General features: G+C 30.3%; 1 protein-coding gene across 1 annotated transcript; it reads right to left on the reverse strand.

Moving 5' to 3' along the window:
• Positions 1–583: 583 nt before the first annotated feature.
• On the reverse strand, positions 584–19,562 carry LOC123294284 (myotubularin-related protein 13). Its single transcript, XM_044875411.1, has 26 exons — positions 18,965–19,562; positions 17,737–17,822; positions 15,859–16,014; positions 14,912–15,040; positions 14,617–14,836; positions 13,099–13,340; positions 11,517–12,208; positions 11,305–11,413; positions 10,337–10,657; positions 9,802–10,238; positions 9,501–9,741; positions 9,250–9,439; positions 8,714–9,023; positions 8,466–8,650; positions 8,309–8,398; positions 6,350–6,557; positions 5,857–6,282; positions 4,954–5,316; positions 4,286–4,607; positions 3,861–4,205; positions 3,146–3,475; positions 2,871–3,080; positions 2,633–2,789; positions 2,350–2,550; positions 1,033–1,115; positions 584–957 (listed from the first exon to the last, which is right to left on the reverse strand). The coding sequence occupies exons 1-26, from the start codon at positions 19,023–19,025 to the stop codon at positions 865–867; spliced, it is 6,207 nt and encodes a 2,068-aa protein (XP_044731346.1). The 5' UTR covers positions 19,026–19,562; the 3' UTR covers positions 584–864.
• Positions 19,563–20,375: the final 813 nt, after the last annotated feature.

Here is a 20,375-nt window from a genome sequence, read left to right on the forward strand (position 1 = left end):
AACAATCATCTTTAGGTCGTAATGACGGTATCTAAATGAAGATCAATGCTTGAGTATAAGTGGTTGATAAATTCAAAGAAAAAGAGAGACAACCGCTTACTCCAATAACATTCTAAATCAATTCGTTGATTACATGCCAAACAAAACTGGTTTAGTTTCGAGAGTCATTTGATATAAAAATTGAGTTACAATAGACTGATACACATTTTTTTCTATAGATGTAATAGTAGTTAAATAAATAATGCTTTAAAATTAAATGCTGATACACGCAGTAGGTATATAATATCAATTTAAAAAAGATTCATTAAAGTAAAGAATAAAATAAAATAAAAATTATTGTACAAAATATAAAATTGAAAATAATTTGCTTTAATATAAAATTTAAAATATAAAAATAACGAATTATAATGTATTGGTTGATTGGTTTTGGCTAGACAATACATTTTATTTTATAATAGATAGAGAGATGTTATAGGTTTTTATTTATATTAATATTTATTGCATACTATTCATAATAAAAAATAAATAAATAATAATTCTTCATTTAAAAAATATTGTAAGAAAAACAAAAATAATGGCTGGCTTATCTGTTTTTTAGTAGTATTTGTGTGTTCTCTTTGTTAATTATTACTAAGTTTTACAATAATAATATTTATATATATATATATATATGGTATATACAAAGTAAAAACAATCAAATACAAACATTTACATCTTATCTTATTGTCAAAAGTAAAAAGAAAAAGGATTTAAATTTTTTATTTTAATTATAACAAGATGACTATTTTCAAACTTTGGCTTACTTGGTTTGGTAAGCTGGTGTGTACAAAACAATTGAACTATCACCAGAGATAATAGATTCATTTATTGCAAACATGCTTGCACTTTTTCAATCCATTCTTGAGCAGATGTAGCATCCGATGCACAAAAATTGTATGTTCGTCGACTTGTCCTTAACTATTTCAATTTAAAATAATTTAATTAGAAAAGTTTTGTCTAAGCTTAAAATGTAATGTTTAGTTCAATACTTACATCAAAGAATGATTTATCGTCCGTTTTCTTTGGTGGCCCAGGGGCAGGAGAAGCTGGTGTGACTGACATTACTTCTGCTAAATCTATTAAAACAACATTAAAGTAAATTTTTTTAAGTTTTTTATTCTTTGATAATGACAGATTTGGGTACCACACTTTTCAATCTTAACTAAAATAAGGCCCTCAATCATACTTGGCCATTATCAGATATTATGCCTTTTTTTTTTTTGTGAACCACACAATATCCACTTTCATACTTTCGATTAGCAGATTACTTATTTTAGCTTCTAGAATGCATAAAATTCCCCGATTCCTTAGAAAATCAGACACTTATTTCAACTTGTTTGTCACTTGCACTTCTATCATAGAATTCACTCAGTAAACATGGAAGAGACCTGTCTGTCATTATCTTACGATCTAATAAATTAATGGACATTATTTGATTGATACATATGACTTTTAATTTAAAGCGTTGGTTCCACGTAATTAAGTATCAAATTCATAGATATAAAACCTTTGAAAATTCAGTACTGGAATTGTCAACAGAGTGAGAACCACGTCTCAAAGTAGAAAGACAAGGATAATAAATGCCGAGGCCTGGTCATAATACGCATGTCTTAATATATAAAATAATATCCTGGCGCGTATTTAAAATAAGATTATACCACTTTAAATAAAGTTAAAACAGTATATTTTGTACAAATTACCATTTTACAATTTAAAAAAAATGTATTCATAGAATTTAAACAAAATTATTTAACAATATTACTCGTTTGAACGTTAAAACAAAATAAATTTTATTTATTTATTTTAAGCACATGTGAATGTGAAATATAAACACATTATTGAAGCAGCTGATTCCGGTCATACGATCATGCGCATTGAATACCAGGCCTCCAAAATGGTGTTTTCTCTGTCAGCTGTTTGAATATTGTATTTTCATCTTTGTTAATCTACTCTGTGACGCCAAAATATACATACTTGGTATACACTGGGCTTATCTATTTAAAATATATGATTTAAGTATAAAACGAACTTATGTCAAGCACTGTCCTATGCTCATTTGAAAACGGTATCCTTTTTGTGTTAAATCAGCGTTTCTCAAAGTGGGCGATGTCGCCCGCTTGTGAGCGCTACCGGCCTACAGGGAGGCGGTAAGGCAAATTTGTAATCTAATATTCATATATTTGCACACATTAAAACATAAAATATGGAGTAAAAATTTACTACACTCTGAAAATTTTGCCTACTTAGGAATGTACTTAACGGGATGTAAGTCTATATTAAGGTGCTTGTAAATAAATTTCAATTACTAACCAATATAGCCTTTACAATGTGAATCTTCCATTGCATCATAATAACGCAATTGATGTTTGATAGAATCTAAAACAAACCATCGTTGTTTCCATCCTTTCAAGAGGGCACCACGTTTATATAAATATCCTTCATGTGTTCTATTCTCTGCTACATTCGATGAAAATTGTTCGTAATACTGTTTACTGGATGTCTGCATTGTAGCTAAAATTAAAGTTAAATTTGAAGTGAAATTAAAATTAAATTTAAAAATATAAGAACAAATTTTGACAAAAAAAAGACTTACTTGAATTTACCGATCCATTGTCACCACCACTACGAGATAATGTTTGAGAATTCAAGGAACCATCTGTTACTGTCTTATATTTAGTACAATCTTTAGGAACATTTTCAGTGCATTTTTCGTGACAATTATATCCACAATCTATACATCGTGAACCAGACTAAAATGGAAAAAATACAATATTAAAACAAAATTCTAAATGTATGTATACTCATGGGCGCCTCCAACGGGTTTTTTTTACCTTAACAGGTCCCCATAATACATTCGAACATAAATCACAGTATGTTGGTGTTGTATAATTATATCGTTCAAACCGATGAGGATGCGAATAAACATGCGTTGATTCAGCTGCTCCAACTAATTTACCACGCATTAAAATCTCTAACGTTGAACGTTTATGCAACAATCGACCATGGTATCGAATTAATGCTGTACTAAACGATGCATGACGCTAAAAAAATTACATTTCAATTAATTGAAATATAATAAAATAAAATATCATTTATGAATACGTACCGTTAAAGAATCAGTATTTGGTAATTCTAATTTATCCCACAATACTTTCCATTTTTGTGGTAAATGCCCTAATTCTGTTTCTAGTTTATGGATTTCTTCTAATAAATGACTAAATGCATCAGGAACATTTCTTGTAACATTATCGTAGCCAACTGTAATGGTTTTTCTGTTTGATTTATTTCCCATACTCTCCATTGCTTCAGCTTCTTCTTCTTGTTGCGTATCCATTTGAATAATTTCCAAATCATAACTTGGCCCGTGTGCTAAATCTTCTTCTAAATAATATTCCCAAATTTCTAAACATGGTATATGAGATTGTGGTCGCAAAACCTGTAACAAACATAACAAAGTTAATCACCTTCGTTAATAAAACAATGTTATAGACATCCATGGATTATTGGATGTCATGTACAAAATAGTTAATAAAAGTTAGAGAATAAAATAAAAGTAAAAAAAAAAAATTAAAAAAAGAAGACATTGCAGGGGCACGATTTTTACACCAAAGAAAATGCAAAATTCAACTTTTCCACATTTTTTAATTTACGATGTGAAACATAAAGCCTGCTCTTTGATAATAAAAATTTAAGCCTTTTTGGAAATTTTTCAATAGTTTGATTCTGAAATTATTAAATGTTGCCACGATGTTAAAAATGGAGGAAAAATTAAAAAAAAAATAAAACTTAAAATATTAAAGAATTGATCGAAAATTACTTACAGGATGTTCAAAATCTGGTGTATATAAAAAATTGAAAAACAATGGAGATCTTGTATGTTGTTTTTCAATATAATCAAAAATTGATTGTCCTAAATTTGGACCAGACTGTGTACCAGCTAATCGCCCACCCGGATAAATACCTTCATCATCAGAACCAGTGTCAACACCTTTATGATGTGAGGTAAGAGAACCTCGTTTATCTTCGACAGCTGCAACACCACATTCGACTCGTTCTACTTCGCAATCAAATAAAAACGTTCTAAATCTACAAGATACAGAATGATATGCTAAAAACTTTAAAAAATATTCATTAAATTCAAATGCTAACGGAAATTGTTTTTGGATCTGAAAAACAAAAAATGAATTTTATTAAAATTGGGAATAAAAGATAATATCTCTGTTTTCGTTGAGAGATGAAACATTACCTGATGTACGACATCTAAAAATTGTAAGAATGTGGGAGCGAATCCATTAGCTTGTGAATTAGCAGCCAAATTACTTCTATGACTAAATCTATGACCGAAACCAATCCATTCTTTTTCAATGAGTACACGGAAACCTTCAATTGTGCGATAATGTGGATCTAAACATAATTGAGCGATTGAAGAAACTTGTGCAGTAATATCCCATCCATCTTCTAAACAAATCGAAACTGATGAGCCTTGTACATCCAACAAGTCTACAACTGCACCAGCCAACTGCATAATATTTTGTATTTGTTTCAGCCACTCAGAATTTTCCACAAGTCTAAAAATTATAGTGCCCATAAAAAATATTTTCAAAATTACAAACGCACATAGGAAAGGGTATCCTCATAGTTATTCATCTCATCTGATCTAATTCCCTGAATTTTCCCTGACTATTTCATAATTATAGAAAAAATTTTGGCCTATTTATTAAGTCAAATAAAAAAAAATATGCGAGATATAATGAAATAAAGATTGAAATTCCACGACTATTCAGATTTTCAAAGTTTTCTAGATCGCTCGTTACTCTGTAAAATGTTCTTTTACTTTAAGTAGGCCAAATTAAAGTTAAATAAAAAGAAGAAACGCCTGTGATTGATCGATCGATATTGAAAATTAATACAAACCTATAAAAAGTCTGTTCGGGTTCTTGTCCTATTGAACTAGGAATGCAAGCTTTCATCAATTTCTTAAACGCGGCTTTAGTATGTCGAATATCATCATATTCTACAGGAATAAAATCTGTTTTTGCTACAGCATCAGTTCTTACAACTTTCATGTGAGCCTTTTCTCCCAGAATATATAATGCAGCTCGTTGGAATTGTACACAATCTGTACCAGAATCTGAATCTGCTGAGAGTCTAATATTACCACGATGTTGAGGTGGAAGATTTGTTAATGATGCTTGTGAATTCTGTCGTCGATCTTTCAGTGATCCAAATCGTCCAAAATTTTTAGGGCCTTTTCCTCCACTTGATCTTGGGAATACTCTAAAATGACCATTAAACCACTTACGACTTTAAAATTTTAATCAAGGTTAGAGATATTTTTTATAAAATTGTCAATATTGTCATATAATTTTTTAATTAAAAATATATTTCAGACAATAACTAATGTTGGTAAGGTCAAATTTCAGATATTGGGAAATTTGTTAGGTGGGATTTTTGTTTGATAGCAGAAATTAGAAGACATTTTTGGGTAATAATAACAAAATAATGATTTTATTCAAAACGAAAAAAAATTTTTTGTAATATTTACGTTTTAGTTTATTTTTAAGCTTAATTAGGACCCAAAAATCCAGTTCCATTTAAGATATCGCTTAAAATCGTCCCGAGAAATCGCTCGAAATCAAAAGTAAACAATTTTTGCTCAACTTTTAAAATTTCCTTAACCTCTTTGAAAAAATTAAGAAAATCATAAAATAATTTTGTCCCCCATTTCATAAACCTGCAGTATAGTAATTTTCAAAATATGCGACAAAAAACGATAGTTTCTTTTTTAAGTAAAAATAAGGGCATACTGAAACTTACCCTAGCGTACCCATAGCCTTATTGAAAGGATTTTGTCTTCTGGCAACTTCAGGCGTTAAAGTACCACCTAAACCAATAGGATCATCAGCTGCTAAAAATAATGAATCAATACTAAGGCTACTATCCGATATCCCCCAAGCAGAACTTTGGCGCATTGTAGATACTGGGGTTGCTGAAACTAATATGCTTAGATACCGTTCTTGCTCCATTGACGTAGTTTCAGTCGAAGTATTCGCTGCTGTTGGATGGCTTTTTAACATTCCAATAACAGTTTTACCATGAAGACCAGCGCCTCGTAATAGCAATGCTTTTGTACGGGGATGACGCCAAGTTATACATGCAATTCGACCATGTCGATAACAACGACAAAATTTCCGAATACTTTCATCAGTCGTTGCTGCAGGTACAACCAATAATGCGGGATAACTATAAAAAACAGATAGCAATATTAACACTAAATATAAACTAGATATCTTAAAAAGCGCTAAAATACCTTCGACATAACATGTATGCGCTATTTACAGTTGTTATCCGAAACTGATCATGGCGTTGCCTAGAATTACCGTTTGTTGGTGATTGGTTGCAAAGACCTAATCGTTGCCAATCTTTGACATAGCTTCTTTCAGAAAGCCGTTCTAATGTTTTGGCATCGGTGGGTGGTCGTACTACAGTTGGAATTGCATTCATATCATAATCGTCAACTAAAGACAAAAAGAAAATTAAGAAAACAATTATCTAATGAAGTAATGATATTAAGGCGCGCACGATTCATAATTATTATTCAATACTAATACTGTTAATATTTAAAACTACTCCGAATCAACCAAGGTTGACAAAAAATGATAATATACATTTATATCGAGTTTTGTCAATCGCAAGGATAAAGACTTTACTAAATTAAGTGTCCCTTTTTTATGAAACGCACTGTTTGGAATATCGATAAATTAAAACCTACCACAGAAAAACCCTTGTTATAAAAGGTGTACCAAAAATAAGGAACAACAGAAAAACGGTCCACCAATTTTATTTTTTTTTTTTTTATGTTCTCTATTTTTGGAACAACTTGGAATTATATGATTACGAAGACAATATATACAAAGTATGGAGTAACAGAAAACTAAGAGCTGTAGAATACATATTTAAAGATTGTATGAATATTATTAGTGGAAAAATATAAAACTACCCAATGCAATATTTGAAAAATTCAAACAAATCAACTTTCACTAAATCAAATATTTTGTTAATCACACCATGCAATCCACACCACTGCTTTACAAAAAACAATGACACTTAAAGAATTTAATTAAATCCTAGTAAAATATTTCGGCTTTTAAATATTATATGATAAATGGTAAGTAATCTGATAGTCTAAATTGGATCAATTCAAAACGGGCCCATTTACTGTTTAGCCCTTATGTGAGTGACGGAGTACCTGGGTATTTTTAGCATTTTCAATTAAAAGAAAAAAGTTTTATTTTGAAGAAGCTTAAACATTTTTTATCTCAATAATAGAGTGGCAAGGTACCCGGGTGCTTTCACTTCACTACTAAACAAAATTTAGTTGTTTACATAATGTAAAATGTATGCAAATACCTGGGTTTTTCGTTACTCTGATAAGTTGTTTTTTTCACATAAGGGTTAATTAGTACTAAATATTATCGTCAGTTGGCGGGGAATCAACTCCAGTTATCTGATAAATGGTAAGTACAAATATTGCCATCTGGAAGTCTAAATTAGAACTACTCAAAATGATCCCACTCCCTGTTTTAATTAGTACGACTTATTATCGCCAGTTAGCGTGGTTGCAACTCCCTGTTATCAATATAGAGCAAATTATTTCAATATTATCATGCTTTTAATTTTAGCTGCCACTGAATCTACCTAATATCATCGTACACCACGGGGTGTTGCAAAAAGTGGAAAAATTGAAAAAAGGAGTTTGTTTTAGTGATTATAAATCCACTAAGATTGTATTCATCTTAGTGGAGCTGGTTTAGAACTTACTCGAAAGCATCTTAGTGCTTATGTGAGCTGAATATGAGTCGTATACGATATTCAGTAAAATTTCTTCATCGAAATCAAAAATATATCATTAACAATATATGAAAAAATAGTTGATAGCTAAAATATTTTATTAAGAAACATATAAAGTGCCAGTTTTTCGTGGAGCAGCGTATTATTCTGATAATTCTGAAAATTCAATTAAAACTACTCTTCATTTTTTGTTAATAGTTCAGCGGTAGCCAGTTAAAAATGACTATACGTTACAAAAGGTCGCAGCTATTGAAGTTTATTAAAAATTTTTTCTAGAAAAAGTATTGACCTTCTGCAATGTAAATCCACAGTCTAAATATAACTATTTTTTTGAGATACTCCACTACTGAACTAAAATCAAAATGTTAAAGAAAAAAAAACGAATCACACTCAAATTTGACGTTGACATAACACATACATGTTTTTTTGAATACATCTAGAAATTGTGACAGTAATGTAACTGTAGATTGTGACAATGTTTGAATACTTCTGCCTGACCCAAAGCTCCCTTTATTATTACAATTATAATAATTACAAATAATTATATAATAGATTATAAATTATATGAATCTTACTTGATAAATCATCATCGTGGCTGAAATCTTCCGTATCACCAGGTAAACTCATTCGACCAGGAGATGTCATATATTTATTTCCATTGATGTTACTTGTTAAAACATATTTTTGACGTTTGGATGAATCTTTTTGTTTGAAACCAGCTTTACGTGCAGTTTTTAATAATGTTTTCTTAGCAAATCCCCTAAACGCAAAAATTTTTAATCAATTTTTAAGGATCCATAACTATTATTGGATTGTCTCTTACTTTAAAGTAGCATTTTTTCCTTCTTTTCCCTTATGCAATGGAGTTGGTGAAACCATAGTTTGACCACAAAATGCAAAGTGATGTAAAACATGTGATGGATGTCGTATTCGATGTAAGCATTTTCTAAACATATCTATATTTTCAGGTGTAACTTCCTCTTCAAATCCCAATTTCATTAATTGGAATGTACACGAACGTAACTGTAAACCTTCATGATGTAATTGATCTAGTTGTCCCAAATGTAAAGTGACCTTCTTTTCTTTCGTTAAGGATGTCACTGGGAAAGATCTTACAACCAATTGTTCGCAAGCTAAAACATTTATTATTTATGATAATATCTCCTAGAATTCCAAGAGTTTAAATAATATTCTTGGTAATATAATATAACAAATCGTTAAATCAAAATTTGAGGTTGGAGCCTGAAAATTTAATGCCAAAAATGATAATTCAACAGTTTCCAACACACTTGGTTAGAAGATTCAGATCTAATTTCGTTTTAAAAGCTAAATTTATCGAACTATTAATTGAATACAAACCAAAAGCGTCACATGGCATTCCTTTGAATATAATACGATAATTTGTGAGGAATACAGCTCCTTCAGCTGGTAAGAGTGGTGCGCCCAAATAGCCAGTACTATCCTCTCTACCATCTGGTAATAATTGTACACGAAGACCCTCCATTGATATTTCTTCACCAGGTAGAAGATTTGGTGTCAATATCTTAGGCTGCAAAATAAACGAGTTCAATTAGTATTTATTTGGATTAAAATGAATTAAATAAATAAACCTTAGGTATTGGAGGTAATCGTTTAGATTCTCTATAAACTGCTTCTAACATTTCAATATGCATATGTACAACCCCAGGTACCATTTGATGGAGACATCTGATTAAAACACTGCTAATGTCACCTTCTGTACATACTTTATCCACAAATCTTGAGACCATTCGAATCACTGTACTTCCTGTTTCACCTGTTTCTTGGTCTTCAAAACCAGATTCAGCGTCTGCACTATCACTTTCCGCAAAACTAAAACAAATTATAAATTTTTAGTCCTACAAATATTAAAGCTTTATCAAGGTCTGTTACCTGTTTGTTCGACTATTGCTTGCACCTTCTTCATCGTATACATGATTCTGTCTATTATTTTTAACGCCAACATCGATTGGCACCAACAATGACACCATTCGATTGGCATAATGTATAGCTTGACTATACATCGTTGATTCTTCATTTGACACTAGTTCCTTTTGCTTGTCGGTATCCAAAGTGTTCCAAGTACGCATTTGTTCGGCTGCAATTTCTAAAGCAGAAGGTTCATGAACTCGATTTAGAATCGATCGTCTATCTTTCCATATAAAATCTCTACTTTCACGTGGACTAGTCGGGCTTAACATTGTTTCACTATTCATTCTAGATGTTGAGTAATTATCTTGTTGTGGTAAATATAATGCTTTAATATCTTTCTGTACATCTTGATAAAATGCTGTTTCCCAAAATTGTTGATTTTGCCAAACTGGATGCTCCTAATTACAGTATCAATTATTTAGTACATTTTGATAAAAAACAAAAATTTACTTTTTTAAATATTGGTAATAGTTCTAATTTAAATATTTGTACCTACCTGTATACATGTATAAGCAAATTGAATGACACCAGTGCATAATTTACGACAAAATGCTGTGGCTAATGGTAAAAGTGTTGCTGCCACGCCAAACTCATCTGTCGCAGTGTCATCTTGTAGTGCACAATTCATTAACTTAACAACCAAATCAAATTGTTGATGTTCTAACATTGCTTTGTTGCCGACAACATGTTGTGACAATTCCGCGCATAATGTTAGACGAGCTGTTTTTGATTTTAGTGCTCGTAGAACAGCTGGTAACGATTTTCTAGCATCTGTTATTTTATTTTCAAATATGTAAGTTACACAGTTTCTTAATACCTAGAAAAATATATAAATTAAATTTTTAACGAATACTAACTAAATAAAATGTAAATGGCATTTTACGTCGTCTTTAAATAAATAGTTTCGAAGATATCGATTGAAATCGATCCGTGAAATCATTTTTGAATGGGATTTTAGGTGCTATCTGAGAAACTGCTAATTCCATTATAAAATGAACACGATTTTTGAATTTTTTTAAACTCAAAATTACCATTTTATGCTGAGTTTTATCGAAATTGAAGTAAAATTTTTTCTCGAATTTTTGAAATTTTCTTAAGGGGTCTACCTTTGAATAACCAGAAAATTTGTTCTTCGGAATGGTTGATTTGACGCTTGAGCAAGTAGTTTCTGAGAAATTGACTGAAATCTTTCGGAAAAAGATGTATCTCGGAGTGATTTCTAACAATATCTAAGAAATTATTCATTTATTTGTAAATTTAATGCAATTCTTGTAATTTTTGAGTAAATACTTCCTTACATAATGAGTTTTATCAAATTTTCATATAATAAATAATAAGTGTTTATTTCAAAATTTCATATAACTACGATTGGTAATTTTGGACCAAAAAATGCAAGAAACTCGCTTATATGTTCATCAAATAGCTTTGGATAAAGAAAACAAAAATTAAAAATGAAATAAATACCTCTAAACGTCTAGCTGAATTACTAATAATTTGGCGATTATCTTGAATATTTGTAATATGTGGTCCTGTTGGCACAATACGAGATTGAATTGGTCGAATTGACGATAACCTAAATAAAACAATTGGCTTTAATTAGTTAAATTAATTAATTATTATCATTATTATTATTATTAGTTAAATTAATTTCATTGTATTTAAGAAAAATAACATACCCTGCTTTAAAATTATCCTTAGATAATTCTTCATCAATAATAGCTTGGACCTGACCATTATTTATAGTTGGCAACGGTGGTTGATGTATACGTGAAAATGCTCCATCTGGAGGTTTTGGAATTTTCTGTACATACGATTGAGAATTCGGATTCTCATTTAAATACAATTGTGTGGCTAGTTCTTGAATATGTGCTAAAACTAAATTAGGATCTTGTGCTTCCAATCGTAATAATTCAGGTAAACTACTATACAATTCATCCCAGACATCACACGGTCGCCATGGAGGTCCGCGTTCTGCCACAAATGCATTGAAAAACATACAGTCTAACACACGATTCGTAAATTCACAATCGGTAAGACAACGTTCACCAAGAAATGCTGCTTTATGAAATGTGATTACTGGTTTTGGATTAATTCGTATCAGTGTTAAACAGCTACGGTATCCTTGGAAGAGATGAGCAAAGGTTCTCATAAATACAGCACGTATTTCCTTATCTAACATTGCTGCTTGTGGTGCTCGCACTGCTAACGGGGGAAATGCATGATCTGCACATGCTAGTTCTGGCTGTAGAACAAGACTTAATGCTTCTTCTGTATTTGTTAATAGCGGTTCTGGAAGTAACGGTACAGATGGACCTTCAGGAACAAATATAGAACCACCATCTAAATCGGCTACAATTATTGAATCCGCCTTTAAAACAAAAAAATTTTATCATATTAGAAATATTTTTTAAGACAGTCGGTTCATATTAAGTGTTGTTTAAGGTCCTACCCACGTGATTTTAATCTAGGTTGCAAACTAGTTGGAAACTAATTTATAGCTAGTTTGTTTCCGTGGATATTTGTTTGCATCTAGCAAACGGAAAACAAAGTAGATATGGTCTGAGTACAATCGTAGGCGTTTCGAAGATCTTATATCGCTTCCAAAGGCCTCTATTCTGGGCGGCAAACATGCTGAACACCTGGGCCTAACCGTGTACTCGGACTATTATAGTAGCTGTTAAGAGTGGGGAGGAGGAGATGATGTCTCATCTTCTTTGTCACTGTCAAGCTCTTGCCGTGAAGAGATGGACTTACTTGAATCAGCCTTTCTTTGAAGACCCCTCCGACCTAAAGTCCGTTGAAGTCAAAGTGTTCCTGCTATTCCTAAACAACTCCAAATGGTTCATGGAGTAAGAGGTTGGGGTGGGTCAACCCCTTCTTTGGTATTACAACGGGCCCTATGGTCTAATTAAGTCCCACCCCAGAACTGCCACTCTAACCTAACCTAATCTAGCCTAGTTGGAAACTAATTTACAGTTAGTTTGTTTTCGTGGTTATTTTTTTGTAAACTAGTTTGCAACCAAAATGTTGCTTTCATGTGGAGAGCACCCAACACTGTCGATTAAACTATCTCTCTAAATTGGTCACTCCCGATTATCCCAATTATAGGGTGTCCGGGAAGTCTGGAAACAATACTTATTAAACATTGTCATAGAAGTTATCGCATGTTGCCAAAGGGACCTAAGCTCCTAAGCTTTAGAATTGTCTATATTGATAACACTTAATATGGATCCGCTCTGTTTCTTGTTATATACAAACCATTTCAAAGATTTCAGTTTTAAGTGATGAATGAACACCCATGATGAACGGTGTTGGAGTTGATAAAACTTCAATAAGACCGGCTGGCAGTAAAGGAATGTACACATGTGTGTAACGGAATGGATACATAAGAGCTGTAAGTGCTCGACATCCGTCTGTTAATCTATTGTAACTTTTTGAATGGAAGAGTATTTTATGTTCAGTCATTATTGCACAGAAAAGTACTAGAACATTTCTAATACCTGAAAAATAACAAAGAATAATCCATTTAAAAAAAATTAGATTGGGGTACTTTTAAATTTCGCTTATTTTCATTTTAAGTCCTGTTTATCAAGTTTATGACTATTCTGTAGACGTTTTTGAACAAGACGTAATTGAGTTGTTGAACAAAACTTTTTTTAATGGAAAGATCGCTTAAAGGTTTTATAACAAAACTGTTTTAATTTTTTCATAATAATTTGAAAGTTACATACAGTTTTAAAAAACTTTTCCAAATATAAACAAAAACGCTCGAAGAAAAAATATTCGTAAAACATCGTGTGACGTAATAATTTTAATTAAGAATTGTATACAAGAGTTAACAGAAGTTTTTATAAAATTTAAGATTTTTATTTTAAGAGGTTTGTGCATTCGGTTAAAATTAACAGTTTAGTTAACTATTCAGCAGGTGGAGTTATAGTAAACCGGTCAGTTTTATACCAGAAACATTTGGATTTTTGAATAAAAAATGTTTGTGTTTTTAAATTTTATTTCAATGTAGTATCATCGTATATAATACCAAAGGGAAAATCGAAGAGAACGAATTTTTAAAATGATATACATTTAAATATAAATCAGTTAAAATAAAATAGATGGAGTAGCAATAGTTCTGTGTCTAGGAGAACATCAATTAACATCCATGCGAAAGTTTATATTTTTATAGAATTTTGTATTTTAACATTACAGGCCTATAAGGCCTTTTCATCATGTCATAAGCGCAAGTGCAGAGTTTATTTTTTCGTACTGACAGCAATAAGTAGGACTAAGATAGAAGATATTTGTTATTCATTTTATCACATTGGTTATAAATCATTTAGTACGAAACAAATGTGAATCGTGATTTGAAAATGAAAAGCCCTATCTGTCACGAACATAGCAAATCGTACCTAAGTAACGTTTATAATCTGTGAATTCTTTTGTATATTTTATTCATTTTAACTAGCTTATTTACTTATAAAAGTTTTTAAGCTAAGTTCAATATTATTTATTATAAAGAATTGAAATAAAATACAAAAATTGATTATTATTTTTTATTCATAGCCCAATTGTAAGGGCTTAAAAAATAATTATTATTTTTTTATTTCTAATATGTTAACAAAGACGCCGGCAACAGAAAAACTTCTTAAATTTAAACAAATTGCATTATATTCTGTAATGTTATGAATAGTAAATAATATAATAAGTGTAATTAAAATATTAAATTAATAAAAATATTTAACACAGGAAGTTTTAATTAATAATAATCATCAATTAACATACCCAACTGTTGGAAGAGAAGATTTACAGATGTGTGCGTTGTAGGTAAGGAAGGACTGATTGGTGGCTGTAGTGCTTGCCGATCACCTGCACCGATACTAAATCTGACTTGAGGCCCACCAGGTGGTGGCACTTGAATACATCCCAATATATTACCGATCAATGTTTCTAACGGTATACCATAATTTTCAATATATACGGTGTATATTATACCTAAACAGTTCTAGAAAAAAAAAACAATTGATTGCTAAATGATTAGTATTCCCATCATTTATTAGTCCGAACAATAGATAGTTACCCTGAATGTGTCTATATAATCTAGTCGAGATACAAGTACTAAACATTTTGGAGCATACATAATACTGTGATGAGTTATTGGTGGAATAGCTCGACCTAGAGTTACTTCTCCATCCACCGGATCTTCTTCCTAAATATGTTTAAAATAAATTATGTTTTTTAAAATATGGATAGTATCTATAATAAAAATTAAAAAACATCGATTTTAAATCGATTTTAACCAAATTTATGCCATTTTCTAGCAAACAATAATTTTCAACAATAGTAATTAATTTCAAGTGTTCTTTTATAACTGCCACTTAACTGTCACTGCTGCGCGAGTGATTTTATAGTGATAAAATTGGTATAGCAAACCAAAAGCGGGTCTTACATTTATCATCAGCATGTTGAAGGCTTTGACCCCTCATCTTCACTTGTCGAATAGCGAAGGATTTTAAATATCTTGTACACCATTTATGCATCTATTGAGGTTTGAAATTGAGATGTGCCTAATATTTATCGAGTTCTTCTGGACTGTATATGGATCAGAGAAATTTGGAACAAATATGATTCCTCTACATAGATATATATCGGCTTCTAAGCGGAAATCTTAATTTTGTTGAAAGCCAGTTAGGTTAGCGGAGATAAATCACCTGACTGATCTGACTGCGTATTAGGTATAACGAAAGAACCCTAGATTCTTGTAGCAAGATGTTTCATAATATTTCAAAATAAGGAGTAGCTTCGAGAAACCCACTTTGATTTTTTAGGTTTCACGAAAGGGACGCGATAGCTAATTTTTCGGCCGTTTAATTATTTTCAACTCAGGTAAACCATTCGTGGAACCTCTACTAATTTTAATTGTAATCGTAGCATTCTATAAGACAACACGAATGTATTTACATCCGAAACGTTAGCTCCCCACCCCATATTAATTGATAAATAAAACATAATAAATGAAACAATCACCTCATCAACAGGTTTGCTAGGTGTGATCGATACAGTTTCATTGAAGCACATACAAGCACAATAGTGCCTGTTTGCGTCAACATCAGTCAATACCGACACAAAAAACCGTGGTTCTGTTCGTTCTGTTGATAATGCCCATCCTTGCGGTTGACAAAACTAAAACAATATAGAACAAAATATTAATTAATATACACAATTTTTGTTAACAATAAATCAAATTACTTTTAATAATTCAATAAAAATTAGAATTAATAAAAAATGAATAAATAAATGTAATTTTAAAACATTCTTGTAGTGAAATTTAAATATTTAAAATAAAATTAATAACCGTTACGTTGCAAATGAAACCATATATTTCACTTTTTATTCAAATTATATAATTTTTAATTAACATTTTATTGATAATAGTACTACTTTTATAAAATAAAGGGCGACCATACTTCATCCAATCTTATTTAACGACGGAAAATTTTCGAAAGATAAAAGACGTATTTAGTAAGGACGTATTTTAAAACCTTTTATTTAACCATAAAAGGTTTTTTAACGAAGTTCAATATTATTTATGATAAAGAATTGAAATAAAATACAAAATTTGATTGTTATTTTTTATTAAACAATCCAATATAGCGGGTAATTCAGTATTAACGGGTAAAACAAGTAACTAAGCATTTTTTTAACTTTCCTGAATTATTTACATTTTTGCTTGTATTTTAACAAAGTTGCATTCATTTTTTATCGAACATAATACATTTTAGTATAATTTTAAAAGCTGTAATTTTAGTATAATACATTTTAGTATAATTTTATGCTGTTTTAAAAAGCAAAAAAATATGTTCTATCTACAGGAGTAACGGACGTCCTTTTTGCATCACGTAGAAAATAAAATTCTAAAACGAATTGCTCTCTTCAATTTTTTGATCCGATGCACTTACACCCGCCCCCTCCTACACATTAATACGCTTACACACGTATGCATATCCTTCCACCCACTATCCTGCCGCTGTAGCGCACTTTTGATTGGCCGCCTATTTTAATTATCCGCTAATTATCCGCGCATCGGATCATAAAATGGAAGAGAACATTTATTTAGAACTCTTAGAACTTTATTTTCTACCTGAGTACGACAAGGCGTCCGTTACTCCTGATACACCCTGTATTATATGTATGACTATAATTTAATGGTATGACTTAACAATTTTTTATTTTGAGTTGCCTTAAAAAGAAGTTTAAATGGTTTTTGGGTAAAATGGGATAATTTTATATTTTTTACCAGTCAATTAGGCATTGGCAACACTGAGTTTTATTTTATATGTATGACTGTCTTGTATTGACATGAAATAAATTTTTGTAATAATTCGAATTTTGGTATTCTCATAAATAAAATTCATTGCAGTTGATAATTGATATCTTATATATTATTTCTCTAGCCTGTTTTTCCTGTCCGCGTGATATCTTTCTTATTACTTTCTTACTCGAGAATTTAACCCTCATTTTAAAGCTAATTGTGCTGGCTAATGACAAACAGGCTAGAGAAATAATATTAAAATTTAATGTTGTGCATTATGTAATTTGTATATCATATCTGTAATAAAATTGCCTATAAATAAAAAGCAAGTCAATTATCACTTATATGTTATTTCTCTAGCCTGTTTTTAGCCACGGATACGGCACTGCGGAATTCCTCTTGGGTCGAGCTATTTATTTTTATTAGTAGCCGTCATATTACAACACTAATTCTTTTTAAAATATTATGTAATAGTCAAATCGATAGGTACATACAGGAAAGTTCATAAACTGTCAAGTATAAACTTTCCTGTAAACTCTTTTGTCAAGTGAAGCCATTTAATAGATAGTTGAATAATTAGCACAAAAACTTACCCATTCTATTCCTTCGATGAAAGGTGTATCGCTCCAATCCTTTTCAGGAAAACGTTGCAATATAATACCACTGCTTATCCCACCTCCTAAAATTCGTAAAATCATTCATTTTAATTTTTAGCATTCTGAAGTTGAAACATTTGGTCAGTACGATAACTTAAATGAGCTCAAAACCGAAAAATATAGCCAGTTAAAATATTACTGTAAAATCGCAAACGATCAACACCGACCGATCCACCCGTTTGGCCATAAATACCATATATTTTAAATGATTAGCGTTAGAAAACAATTTTTAATGAAAAAAATGTTTGTTTTTCAAAAATAGATAAGTTTTGCAAGAAATATTTTTCATAAATATATTTGCAAACGATTTCAGCTCAAAAATCTACGATTATAATCATAAACGTTTTAATCTTAATAAATAATAAATTAAATAATACCCAACTCAATATATACGAGACGTTTAAACAATTAACTGTATTGATTATTATATTTATTTAGTCCGTATAAAAATTAAATATAGAATTTAGATTTCATAAGGAAGCTTTTAAACCGTCGTTTCTTACGCTTTTGGTCCACTTTTAGGACTTATCAATCCTTGTGCCTCTCTACGATAAGAACAAATAAATTTTATTTTAATTCGCACTTTGTGTTTGCGGAAAAGAGAGTTTACAACGATCGGTACTTGGAAAAAGTGTTCAATAATTTTGGAAAGTGTAAAAAAATTTCAGAAAAATTAAATAATTGTGAACTAGTAAAATAAATGAACAGTAAAATCTCGATAAATTTAAGTAAAGGATGATTAATGGCTCACATTTTTACTTAGTGGGTTTTCGTAAGACATTGACAGAAGAAGCAATGTTTTTCTTCATTATTTGCTAAGTAGCCGGTATAAGTATTCAAATTATTCATTTAATTTTTCAGTCTGGGGAAAATAGAACACATCTTTATTAATTTATGGTTATTTTTACGTTTTATCCAGATTCTTCTGCACTTCTATTGTCATTCAATACGTAAACATATCATATTTAAAATAGTCAGTTTAAGCCATTTTTCGTGAAAATATTTTAGATAATACCATGAAAAATAGCATTGTTTTGAATATTATGCTTTTGGTAAATAATGGGAAACAATAAGTTATAGAATTTTGATAACAGAAGTACAAAGTTTAATTTATAAAAACATAGAACTAATAATTTATTTATAACAGCTTCATATATCAACTTACTTTCTTTTTCGTGATCATATCCAACGATAACGAAATAATCAGCAAGTCGAGACATATTCATTGACAAAACTTTAAGCGTTCAAATCACTCATTATTATACTTATAATGCATTTCATTTGAGTTGATTTGTTTCGATTCATACACATTCATGAGATTCAGAAACAGATTAATTAAAACTATTAGGTTTCTTGTGCTGAAGGGTTGGGTGGGTCGAACAACTTTATATAACTGTCAAATTAAATTTGTTATTTAAAAAAAAACGTATCGATATATAAGTTTCAACACTTAGGTTTTTTGGTTTGATTTATTTGTTGATACTTAAGACACACCCAATTAAAATCATAAGAATTTGATTCTCCATCATATAAATTGAATGTCACTATCGAATTCAGATCACTCCATCACTAGGTTACTCTAAACTACTTCAAATAAATACAATACAAGTACAACATTCAACACCAGTTCAGTCAGTCATTACTTCACACTTCATAGATTGTCAAAAATCACTTGTCGGTTGACATATCCGTGCTATACTTTATCATAGGTACCAACACCATACCATACGATACGTATTTAATTCTTTTATATTTTTAATTTTTCAGATATTAGTTGTTTGCACCATCATTTTTATTTTTGTTCAATATTTTTATCAATTTAAAAAAAAATATTATTTAAACATTATCCTTTAATACAATTAATTATTGTTTAAAATCATTTATTTATTTTTATAGCAACATTCACTACATTCTTATTTTATGTGACATGCATGCTAGAGTTTTGAATCCCACTCAATTAATTTATACTTTATCTTATCCATAAAATACTTTACTCCAATAATATAAAATAAAAATACTTTTTATACAATACAAACTATATCCAATCTCTCGTTTTTAATACAGTCATCATAATTATTGAAATAGATTTGTATTCTCATTTTATTAAGTTTCATCAAATGTCACTATTCATTATACTTATTGCTTATCATAATTTGTTTTTTTAATATATCTATAGCATTCCAATCCGATGATGTCATAATAAAATGTTTATTATGTTTATAGTTATACTTTTAATATTGGGTACTAAAAATTATAAATAGGAAACACAAATTTGTTTTAATTTTACAAAAACATTATATACCAAATAAATGCATAGGCAAAATAAATCATTTAACCGTTTCCGAGATATTATAGTTCGGAATTAAAAAAGGCTAAACGTCATTGAAGCGGCAAACATAAGCAATAGGTCGCGGATATCAAGGAAGCTACCGTTTGCTTACCGTTGTATCAAAGGCGGTAACCATCATAGCTTCTGATTAGCCACTCCGAATCAGATGTTTTTTGAAAGCGGTCGAATTGATTCTGAGTAAGGTATAAGTGGGAAGAATCGATTAGACAGAATGTGTATTTATTGT

This window comes from Chrysoperla carnea, chromosome 2 (assembly GCF_905475395.1).
Source record: "Chrysoperla carnea chromosome 2, inChrCarn1.1, whole genome shotgun sequence".
Taxonomy (NCBI): Eukaryota; Metazoa; Arthropoda; class Insecta; order Neuroptera; family Chrysopidae; genus Chrysoperla; species Chrysoperla carnea.

Coding starts and splice junctions, on each gene's coding strand:
- LOC123294284 (XM_044875411.1), bottom strand. CDS start 19,025: ATGAATATGTCTCGACTTGCTGATTATTTCGTTATCGTTGGATATGAT. Junction 15,041..15,858: donor CTAGCAAACCTGTTGATGAG/GTGATTGTTTCA, acceptor AAACATATTTAG/GAAGAAGATCCGGTGGATGG. Junction 9,024..9,249: donor AATGCCATGTGACGCTTTTG/GTTTGTATTCAA, acceptor TAAATGTTTTAG/CTTGCGAACAATTGGTTGTA.